General features: G+C 41.8%; 1 protein-coding gene across 1 annotated transcript; it reads left to right on the top strand.

The window, feature by feature from the left end:
• The first annotated feature begins 1,971 nt into the window (after positions 1 to 1,971).
• ATF3 (activating transcription factor 3) lies at positions 1,972 to 11,659 on the top strand. Its single transcript, XM_014252979.2, has 4 exons — positions 1,972 to 2,092; positions 6,562 to 6,805; positions 7,711 to 7,818; positions 8,759 to 11,659. Exons 2-4 carry the CDS (start codon positions 6,566 to 6,568, stop codon positions 8,954 to 8,956), a joined length of 546 nt encoding a protein of 181 aa, XP_014108454.1. The 5' UTR covers positions 1,972 to 2,092; positions 6,562 to 6,565; the 3' UTR covers positions 8,957 to 11,659.
• Positions 11,660 to 11,999: the final 340 nt, after the last annotated feature.

The raw sequence follows: 11,999 nt of genomic DNA, 5'->3' as shown, positions 1-11,999 counted from the left end.
TGAATTATAAAATTGTGCCTCTGAAGTAAAAAGAACTTCTTGGGCTATACCAAGGTGAAATAAAAAGCTTTGCTTCAGAAGAGCAAGGTTTTTGCCTGGCATTATACTTGACATTAATTTACCTAGATTAATAAAAATGCAGCAATAATATGTTTTGATAGAGCTAAGAATGATTTATCTATTGAAGGATGAAAAAGAAAAGCTTGCAGCTCACAGGAGCTGTAAATGGTGAGCTGCCAGGTAGGTCAGAGGAGTTCACTCCTGCCCTCACAAAGTGCACTTCTTTGTTTGCAGAGAACAGGGTGGGACTGCACCTTCCACAGGAGGGAAGCCAACGTCACTACTCTAGACTCCTTCCTTTCCCACCAGATCAGTATTTTTCTTTCAAGAGCAGGCAACTAAGTGCAAAATAGGAGTGTTAATTTCAAAATTACCAGCAATTACTTGGACATTAAAAAAGCTAAAAGTTTATTACTCCTGTCTGTGTGGCAAATATTATCTATATCTATATCTATATCTATATCTATATCTATATCTATATCTATATCTATATCTATATCTATATCTATATATCTATATCTATATCTATATCTATATCTATATCTATATATCTATACACACATATACATCCAGACAACCATATGCACACAGAAGGAAGATACAGAGGGACTTTCAAACTACTATTAGAAATCTGTATCCTTGACAAAATGCTCCAAGTAATTAAAATATCCCAGAATATACACTTGAGACATACAACCTATTATCAAAACTGACATACTGAACATTATAAAATTAATCAACTGTTTGGAGCACTTTATTAGGATATACATTCTATATATGAAGGTATACATATTATATTGGTTTAGTTACAATATTCTCAAACATGAAATGTCCTGGTTTTCCATGCCAAGTACAGAGACTTGAAGACTGGCTCAATAGCATGTTTATGAGCCATAATAATAAGCATGTATTATATATGAAATATTATTGTACTGGATAATCCCACACATCTGTCTTTGTAAACTTTCTGTGCCTCCCCCAGGTAAACATTTTCTTAGTGTTTTGTTGGGGTTTTTTTTAGCATCTTCTAACACTTTGAAGGCTGTTAGAAGGTAATTTCTGTCTGTTAACAAACCAGAGGGGAAAAAAAAAAAAGAACTAGACAAAAACCCCTTTATCACAGCCACAACCGTATTTCCCTCTCTGTTCTGTAGGAACTCCCTATTTTTTCATGAGATCATAAGGAAATAGCATGCTGCTGTGTTTTAAGAAATGTTTTAAAAAGTACCCTAACAAAAAAACCCAAAAAAACCAAAACAAACAAAAAAACTCCAAAAGCCCCAAACAGTGTTATTTTTAGCTTTCTGTAATTTCATTAAACGGGTCTTTCCTCCTCAGAATAAAAAACGAAGCCTTCTCCTTTATGTGAAATGAACTTTTAGCTGTCATCTAAAGTAGTTGGGGGAGGAAGGGGGAGGATGGTAGGGCCGGGGGTGGGGGAGGGACGACGACATAAAGCATTTTTTTTTTCTCTAGAGAGTCCTTTCGAAAAAAAACCAATTGCCACTTTTTTTTTTTTTTTCCCCCGTGGTAAGAGGCATTTTGATTTATTGTCAGAAGCAAAATGGCCCGGAGAAAGAAACTCTCGAAGTCTTAATACAAATAAATAAATGAACAGATGAATGAATATAAAGGAGAGTGGTGAAGCGGGAAGGAGAAGGGGTCTCTGGGGGTGCGGAGGGATGCTGCTCGGCTCGGCTCGGCCGTGTCGCTCCGTGCCGTGCTCCGCCGAGCCGTGCCGTGCCGGCGGGGAAGCCTTGCATCACCGCCACGGGCCCGCTTCCCTCCTCCCTCTCTTTCGGAGAGGCTATTAATAGCATGACATCAGCCAGGGACTCGCCGCCAGAGTAAATACCAGCGCTGCCCGCTCGGCTATAAAAGGGGGGTGATGCAACCCAGGCGAGCGGCAGAGGAGCGGGGAGCCGAGGGAGCTGCTCTCCCGCAGGAGGCGGCGGAGCAGCGCGGACGGCAGCGCGGCGGGGCTGCGGAGCCCCTTCCCTCCTGCCCAGAGAGCGGCGGCGGCGGGAGGAAGGTAGGTGGGAGCGGGAGAGGAGAGGCCGGGACTGCCCGTGCCGGCGGGACATGGGGCTGAGCTCCGGGGAAGCTGTCCCGCCGCGGAGGGATGGATGCCCGCCGGGGGACCCGCGGCACGCCGCCGGCAAAAGTTTCGCCGCCCCGAGCGAAGTCGGGAGCGGCGGTGCCGCCGCCGGCCGGGAGAGCCGGGAGAGCCCCGACCCCCCCCGAGCCCCGCCGGAGCCACTCGCCCGCCCGGCGGCGCCGGCTCCGTGCCGGAGCTCGCATCTGGGGGAACCCCGTGGCCCGGCTGCCGCCAGATGTGAGCGGCGGGGGGAGCCCGGCCAGCCCCGGCTGTCCCCGGGCCGGCAGCGCCGCGGAGGGCACGGCACCGGCACCCGGGAGCCGCGGGATGCCCGAGCGGAGCGGCCGCGCCCGGCGCTGGGGACAGCCGGCGGCGGCACCCGGGGACAGGGACACGGGGGAGCTGTGGCGGGACAGCCCAGGCGATGACAAACCCACACCGCTGCGCGTAGAGTTATCTCCGATATTCCCATAAAGCGAGGGGAAACTTCTCGTGACAGCCAGGGATATTCACTTTCCTTTCTCTCGGTGTCTCGATGCGAAGTAGATCAGTTGCTAAACTGTTGCCTAAGCAAATCAGGCGTGACACAACAGCCAACTTCTTTCAGAGAACGAGTTTCCTGTTGGAAATCGATTTTCCTCCTACTAACAGCACTTGAGAAGCTGGAAGGCAGCAGAAAATGGTTCTAGAGCGATGTGGGATGTCAGAAAGCTTAAGGTCAACTAGCGTGCGCAGAGGTTGTGAACTGTAATTGCTCTTAATGCTGTTAAGATTAACCTCAGCGGTTATCAGGGTTTATTGCATCAGCATCAGAGGAAAAGGAATTCGTATGAAGAAATAAAACCAAGAAGCACAGTCAGCCGTCCGCTGTTAAGCAACAAAAAACTGAAAGTAGTCACTTCCAATACTCAAACTGAACGAGGATATCCTTAAATAATGGAAGTGCACAGCTAGGCAGCATGTTCCGATTTTAAAATCTTGGCTGATGAGATGTGAAAGCTCATTGTAGATGAAAATAATCATCTGCAAAACAACAAACGAAAAAGCAGGGGGAGAAAGAAGGAGTTGTTTGAACCCACCTGAATTGGGAGGGTACCATGAATAGTAAAACTGTTGAGAATTCCAAAAGTTAGGCTAAAGTAATGAAGCATTAACTCAGCCCGGGAACAAGCTGTGCCAGTAACAGTGCAGGGCTGAGAAGCGTTCAGCACCTCCAGCGGCAGTAACTCCAGAGCATGTGCGTGGTCTAGCAAAGTAAACAGAGATTGGATCAGAAGGGCCACGATGGAATCACGCTCTAAGGCTTGATACTCTTATTCCTACAGTTTCCCCAGCCTCTGCAAACCCAGAAGAAATGAGATAGTGCTCTGCATGGCTTATAGACAGAGGGACAATTTGTACAAAAATCAGGACAAGGAAGGGCAACTTGTTGCATTTTTTTAAAGTGGTAAAACCTAATTTTCCTATTGTAAAATATTTCTAAAAACAGACTTGTTCCTCAGAAACTGCAAAGCACGTACCTTGTTGTTGTGGAAAGGGAGCATATTGAGCTTACGGAGGAGCTCTGACATAGGGGTGATTATTTCTGTCATTTGTATGGTGGTGGCTCCCAACAATCCCAGAGCAGACTGGAAGCTGCCCTACCAGGCAGTCTTCAGGAGCCCCACGCAAGAGCTGCAGGAAAGCAAACGAGTGGCAAACAGCTCTGCAAAACAGGACTCAGCTCACAGCAGAAATCCTTACAGAAGCCTCAGCCCCCGGGTAGACCTTCCCTCCCCAAAAGTGTTGGAGCAATTAGAGGTGCATTTCAGGATGACTGGGAGGGCAGTGAGCTGTTTGGGCAGGAGAGCAGCAAGTTCCTGTGGTCAAGGACACTTTCTCCTGCTCTGGGCACCCGACCATTCCTCTTTTCCACACTTGTGACAGGTGGGTGAGAGGACATGAAGCCATTATGGTAGGGTTTTGTTGGTGTTTGTGGTACAAAACCACAAATAGCCAATTATAAATCCACAATTGACACAAATTCTCAAGCACATTCTTGGTTTCCTCTGGTGCTGCTGCTGACCTTAATTAAAAGTTTGCCTAAACTGAAAAATTATTCAATAAACCAGCAGAGCTTGAAAATTATTAGCCCAACTAATTATTTTAGAGGCTGGAAAAACAGTTTTATTGTTACTTTAAGAATCCTGGTTGGACTGAGTTATACAGAATTAACTTTGTTGAATGAAGGCATCACCAGCATTCAAGGAGACTGAGTCAGTGAAAATAACTAAAATTTCTGCTGGCAGCGAGGGGTTCAGTGTCATCTGGAATTAGCCTGTTTAAATTAGTCAAATGGTTGAATGTTGGTAAATGGTAAATAATATTGGGAGGACTTCAGCTGGAAATTAATAGGGCCATTTCTGACTTGCTGGAAAAGAGTAACTGCTAGCTTTCTGAGATTATAGGATTAAACTGTATCAGTACTTTAAATGTGACTCATGAGCAGGGGCTTTCTGAAGAGAATTACATAAATTTCCCAAGGTCTTTCTGAATAACAAATTGTTCCAAATAATTTCCCCATCTTGAATAACTATGGGTGAAATCCTGGCCCCATTGAGGTCAACAGAAAAAGTCCTTTTGATTTCACTGGAGTCAGGATTTCACCCTGAGACTCTGGGAAATGTTCAGCTCTTCTGTGGTGACTGGGTGAGGAAGAGGTGAGGAAGACTGCAGTCAGACCTAATATTTTGCAGCAGCAATTCACCCTCTGATTTTTCTGTTTACCTCACTAAGCAGTGAACCAGGTTCTATTCTCATTTGTACCAGTGTGGATTTACAGTGTATTTTTAGATATCTGTAAGCAAATTCTGTCTTCTTGTCAAGGCACATGACCCCAAACATTTCTTGCTGGGTTCCAGAAGTAACGTACAGGGAGCGGTGCAGTTCTGGGTTGAGCACATGGAAATTTAGCTTACCCATGCTGCTACCCCGAGGCAACTGTTTGCTTACCTGCACTAAGATAATTACAACTGACTTTTCTGTAATTATTGTGGGTCTAATCCAGAGCAGATAACACATACTGCAATTATCCATACAGTTATTAAAAAGAAACCCGAAAAAACAACAACAAAAATCTACACACCAAAGATAGCTGGAAAACCAACATAGTAAAATCCAATTTAACACAAGCCACTTTATGAACAAGGGAAGTATTGCAATCTGTTTTCCTGTGGATTTGCACCTTTTGTCCCTTGGATCACACACAAAAGGTGCTCAGTTTTCTTCCAGACCTCTTATCTCACCTCTGCTGGGCTGTGACTTGCAGGGATGTGTGCATCACCTAGTCCACTGTGTTTGGATGACTGACTGCTGAGTTTTGCCTCTTTCTCCCTCAGTGGGGCCACCAGTTTTCACAAAGCACGTAGGGCCTCTCTCCCTCCAAAACTGGATAAAAAAAAGATAAGAATGACTAAAAAGAGAAAAGTAGAGAACACTGTTGGATAGGTTTGTTTTCTTTAGAAATCTATTAGACATCAGGTTTCTCCATGGGTTTAGATTTGCGTAATTCCCCTAAAGACTCTTCAGTCACACTGGTTTATGTCAGCAGAAGATCCAGCCATAAATATTTAAGAATTTCAAACCTCTTGTGGAGGGCACATAAGGACAGTTTCGAATTTTACAAGAGCAAAGGAATGAAACAAACGGCTTCACATTTTTCAAGAGTCAATCCCTCCAACTCAGCCTGTGCTGTGGAGACACAGAGTATGTAGAGACTTTTGCCTTTGTGACAACTCTTACCATTAACTATTTTTCAGGAGTTTATAGCCAAACCTACAACTGTGTGTAAAACTGAGTGTGATAATTCTGTGACATCCTGTTGTGGTTAGCAAGTTTCAGCTTCTAGTAGAGCTCATTGTAGAAGTGTAGATGAGATCAAGGTCTGCTCTGTCCATTTGAAGCTGGAATTTGTGGTGATGTAGCTCTGAATATGAAGATACTCTTACTCTCCTTCTATGCTTTAAATAATTTGCTTTCTGATTTTTGTTCTTATTTTCTTTCTCTTCCTGTTCACTTGATTTTCATTTGCCACACGCTACGAGTTTAAAATTTAGCAGTATACATACTTGCACACAATTTTTTAAATATTATGTTTCAGAAAGACCTAGAAATTGTGTCATTTGTTGATACTATTCTTACTTTTAAATACTAACTTTGACTTAACATAAAGTTGAAGGTTTTTTGAGTGTCCGAATTCTTAACTGCTTGTCTCTGTTGAGAGATTGGGGTAGACTAGGAATGGGGACTGAAGCAGTGTGAGAACTACAGTATTATTCACAGTATGAAATATACCTCTAAGAGATATTATTTCCCTTTCTAAAGTTGTTGAAACACTATCAATATTATCTCTTTTTATCTTTCAGCAAAATGATGGTCCAACACTCAGGCCAGGTATCTGCATTAGAAGTCAGCGCCTCCGCAATTGTTCCCACTTTGTCCCCTGCAGGGTCATTGGGGTTTGATGATTTCACAAATTTAACCCCCCTGGTGAAGGAGGAACTGAGATTTGCCATTCAGAACAAGCGTCAGTTCCACAGGATGTCTTCCACTTTGGACACAGTGACTGTCTCTGAAAGGCCAGTTGAAACATCAATGCTGAAAACAGAGGTAGGGCTCTTTAAACAGAATTTTCGTGTGAAGGATTAACTCTCTAACAAAGTTTTGCCACAAGACCAGTAATTGTATTAACTATAGGTAACCCTCTGTACCATACTTGTTTCCTTTTAAGCCAGCTGCTTGCCTCTCTGTTGAGTGCTTCATGCAAACCCTCTAGTATTTCTCATAGTTGGATATTTTACTTTCAGTTATAGACTACAGACAATGTTTTACATGTTCTAATAACAAAGTGATTAGAACAAGTGCTGGTTTCCCTGCTCAGTGGTGGTTGAAGTTGGAAAAAGTCACTGCTGAAGTTCTGTTTCCCTGAGGACAGTCCAGCAGAACCTGTGGGGGTTAAGACATGGACCTGCTATGTCCACACTATATTTTCACTTAAAGATGATACTGTCCATGAAAAGCATTACTCTTTGAAAGTGGAGAAATTGCTTTGCTTAAGGAAAGAGCTACACCTTGGTCTGAACCCTGAAAGGAAACAGAAGGAAGTGTTTTAGTATTCCCTTTTTGGTGCTGCCTTTAATTCACTCACTTCTCATTGCCTCACTCATGACACATCCTCCACTCTGTTCCCTGTGCCCCTTCTCCTTTTTCTCCCTGGGAAATGGAGGAGAGATGGAGGTGGGGGAGCCTGGGGACATATTCCATAAGTTTTTTGAGTACCACTGATTTTAAATGTGCCATCATATAACCAGTCAGGTTTTTACTGACAATTCTAATGAAGTTCCTACCCTTCTACTGCATGGCAAACAAGGTCAGAATCTTATTTTTATGTAACTCATGATGTGAGGTACTGACAGCCCCCTCCACATTGATTTTAAAAATCGAGAAGTTATCAAAACACAGGTCTCCTGTTTACAACATCTTACAGATTGTATGTATCTGTTTTTGTGGGACAGTTTTCTCCTGAAGAGGATGAAAGAAAAAAGAGAAGAAGGGAAAGGAATAAAATTGCTGCAGCAAAGTGCCGAAACAAAAAGAAGGAAAAAACAGAATGCTTGCAAAAAGTAAGTGACTGGCAAGAATTGTTCTTAATCTGTCATCCTGCCAGGATCCAAACAGATAGCATAGGGTACTGTTATAGTAGGAAATCGGGAAGATGTCACCCAAAACTCTGTAAAATCTTAAAAACATTAGTTATGAAAAATAAACCTGCCATATATAAAATCCAAACCTGGTTGAAACTGGCATAAAGTGAAAGCATGGTAGGAGTGAAAAGAGATTACTGTTTCAGTGACCAATCTCTTCTATGGGGGTAATGTTAATTTGAATGTGTACAGTGAACACAAAAAGAAGTAAAATCATGTTTCATATTATTTCCTACTGTGGAGAGCCTGCAAGCACCTACAAGTAATTTCTGACTTCTTTATGAACAGAGTGGTGTGGAAGCTTGAATGTCCTAGAAGCCCAGTCACATCTTCACCTCCAGTTCTGTGATACAAAACTCTATTTCAGTTGCAGCAGGCCTGTATCAGGTATACAGGCCTGTATATTCCTCTCTCTAGGGACAGGGAAAAAAAGCTATGTTTGTACTTTGCTAGCTTAACATGGGTTTATAGATATGTGACCTGATGCTCCAGGGAGTTAAGAAGCAGTGTCAATAATTTTGGGTCAAATTTTGACCCAAAAAGCTCAGAATAATTTTGCAGAAGATAGCAATAATGCTTTGGGTATCTGTCACCGCAAGTGAATACAAGTTTGAATTTCACTTTTCAACTTCCATTACGTTCTCTAGAGGCCAAAGGAGGTAACCCTCAATCTGGTTCTCAGGCCATTACTGACTGGGGAATGTACAGTTCCATCATTACAGCACACTAGGTACATGTGATTCCTTTCCCTGCCAGCCATACTCTTTCCCACCAATAAAAGACCACAACTGTAGGAAAAAAGCAGTGACTTCCTGCTTGAACTTCTCAGTGTAAAAGTTGTGTCTGTGCTTTTTGCTAGGAATCAGAGAAGCTGGAAACGATCAATGCGGAATTGAAAGCCCAGATTGAGGAGCTGAAGAATGAGAAGCAGCATTTGATATACATGCTAAATCTGCACAGGCCCACGTGTATAGTGCGTGCACAGAACGGAAGGACACCTGAAGATGAAAGAAATCTTTTTATTCAACAGATCAAAGAAGGCACATTACAAGGTTAAGTGATATGGCAAACATGGAAATATTTATAATGATTTTAACAGCTACCAGAATCCATGGGTGAGTCTGGCATAATGTGTAGGATTCTATTAGTCAAGAGCCTTTAGGAAGGGCAGATTGCTTTCACAAGTGGAAAGAATCATTTTGGCTTGACAGCGATTCTTGCCCTTGGAAGATCTGGTCTCAATCAAATCGAAGAGCCTTCTGCCTCAAATGTAGGGTTTGCACCTGTCATACTTGCTGTTCCTAGGAGCTACAGACAACAGCTCCGAAGTTTTAGCTCTCTGCTAGTATACAGTATCTGCACTCACGAGGTTTGTGCTAGAACACTATGACTTCCAGCGATGCACGTGGTACAGACAGCTGTGCTGGATGGACACTACTCTTCCTTGTTGCTGGTAGGGAAAGAAGACTGAGTATTTTTGAATTTCCAGGAGGATGGTTTCTGGCAGAATGTACTGATGTGTAATGTTGCATTCTAACCTAACACACACACACACAAAAAAACCCTGTCGTTCCAACTAAGCTTTGTTGTTTTTTTCCAGAATGCTCATGTGGGGTTTTTCTGTGACTCATCTCAGTGACTGAATTTGAAGGGTCTAGTAAGTGTGACAAAGAAATGTTTCTTGCAAAACATCTATGTAGGCTAGCTTGTATTTTATGAGCTATCACCCCAGATACTACCCCTTGGGGACTACAATTTTTCCTTGAATTGCTGAAGAGCATCTTGTACCGTCACTTATTGACTTGATGAATTGAGCCCACTGAATTGGAAAGAGGAAGCTAACTGTACTGGGGTATTGATAGAGGTTTTGCTCAAGTAAGGAACTGCAGGAGTGAATCCTAGACTCCTGAACCTTGAAAAAAATAAATGTTTTTAAAATTCATCCAGGACCTAATCCTACAAGCCTTAATTTGTGCTATTACTCCTCAGTCACAGAAGATGTTCCATGGATTTCAGTGGGTCTGCTCATGCAGATAGCTCTTACAGGCATAAGAGTTTGACAAAGCTTTTTCCATCCTGGTCAGGATTACTTCCTTTTGCCAGGTGGCTCAGAGGGAAAAATTATGATTGTAGCTACTTTTGTTTTATATTTGAGTGGCAACCACCGCCGATCAAAAGTGTTACTTAGAATCTAAAGGAAGCAAGAGTTTTGATGTAGTGAATAATTGTTTAATTTTTTATTAAATACTAACCTTGGATGTTTTTGAACTGGTAGAAGAGCTGCTGGACAAAACTGTTGGAGTTGTGAGTGTTGAAATTCTGATGTTTCTGTGAAATTCTCAGATTGTTTATTTCTATAAAATATACCCTTACAATTTTTTGTAAAAGAAAATCTTATCCTTATTTATCACTAATATCATAATGAGTAGAGCTAATAAATACTGCGAGCAAGATAAAACTGAAAACACAAGTGTTGCGCTGTCTTTTTACTTTTATCTCTTGGTGTTTAATATTATATATTCCTAAACTTCACCAGTTGTATTTGAGACACCACTATTAAAATTACTTATCCTTCATCTTTTTTGAAGATGAGGCACTGAGTGTCTTGAATGATTGGGTGCAGATATTGTACCTTCCAGAATTCTGTATCTCCATCAGTGGTGTCTGACTGTTGAATGTCACAATTTAAACAAAGCAGAATACAAGTGGAGCTTAACGTGCATAATATTTTACACCAGTCCGCAGTGTTGAAATTGTGTGTTTGTTCTAAAGGCTAAACTTGAAGATACCTCAGCCATGAGCTTCTTACCCTGCAAGTCTTGCATGAGTCCATCACATATTGTACCTGATCCCCATATGATTGTTATATTCTGCAACAGAACTACTTAGTACCATTTCCTGAGATCTGGATATATTGTAATGTCCTATATCACATGTTAAAGATATGTACTTCATGTATCTGAAAAGTAAATGTAGCACAGAGATGACATTCTAGGTCCAATTCTGTCTTAAGAATCCATGATCTTTCTGTATATTGGAAGGAGGTTCCATTGACTTCAGTGAGAATTTTTTTCCTGCTTTGTAAGCAGAGTTTGGAGCCTCTGTGGCAACTTCTCTGGCTTAAAAGGCAAGTCCTATGTGTAATTGGGCCAGCTGTTTACCAGACAATAGATATACATGGAGTGTGTACAGTAAACTTGTCAAACAATGTTCATTATTTGACCCCTGTAATGTGGAAATACAAAACCAAGGCATCAACCCGGTATCGTACACCTTGGCTTTGCTTTTTGCCTCTCCAATACCAGCAGACAAGGCTGTTTGTCTCATAATTGGTTATAAAGTGTTACCACAGAGACTGTAATGACAGAATTCATGTGTCTCCCTTAGGGGATTTGTATGGTTGCTTTTAACCATATCACCGGTGACGCAGGCGTCATGCTTTTGTTGCTTGATCTTATTTACTCAGCATGCCAAATGTTAATATGGTACCACTACTATTGTCAGAAGATAATCTATTTTTATTTCTTTACATGTGCAGTCATAACTGCTCTGTATTGCTTTTGTATGTGTGTGTGTGTGTGTGTGCGCTGCTCTGGAAATGATGGTACTCAGGGTCACTTGACTGTGCCCAGGAAAAGAGTGTTTAAACAGCTACACAGAAATGGTATGTTGCATGAGTTTTCTCGAAGTATACTTTATTCAGGAGAACCTAAAAATGCATTAAAAAGCAGTTTATTTTCTATTCTCAAGTTTGTTTTGATACTTTAATAAAAAAGAATTAATATATATTTATTTACGTGTCATTTAATTCATTCTACATGTCAAAGTCCAAGAGCAACTTCATTCTCTTAAAACAACACTGAGCTATTAAAAAGCAAAGACTCTTTACCGGTTTGCAACAATAAACGCCTTATAAAGTGAAACTGGTACTGCTCACTGCTTCTCAAGGTATAAACAAAATTTTGTTATTGCAAGGTTGATTGTGAATTCCAAGCTAACTTCTTATTTGTGGCCTAGAGCTTAGATTAAATGACTGGAAAATAGAACTCCTAAACCTTTCCTAACCTTGCAACCAACCAGTTGATAGTTATTTCAACTTT

This window comes from Pseudopodoces humilis, chromosome 3, assembly GCF_049639895.1.
Source record: "Pseudopodoces humilis isolate 2021_Gansu_Grassland_sample_001 chromosome 3, ASM4963989v1, whole genome shotgun sequence".
NCBI classification, from domain to species: domain Eukaryota; kingdom Metazoa; phylum Chordata; class Aves; order Passeriformes; family Paridae; genus Pseudopodoces; species Pseudopodoces humilis.
This window is presented reverse-complemented; position numbering and strand designations above follow the sequence as displayed.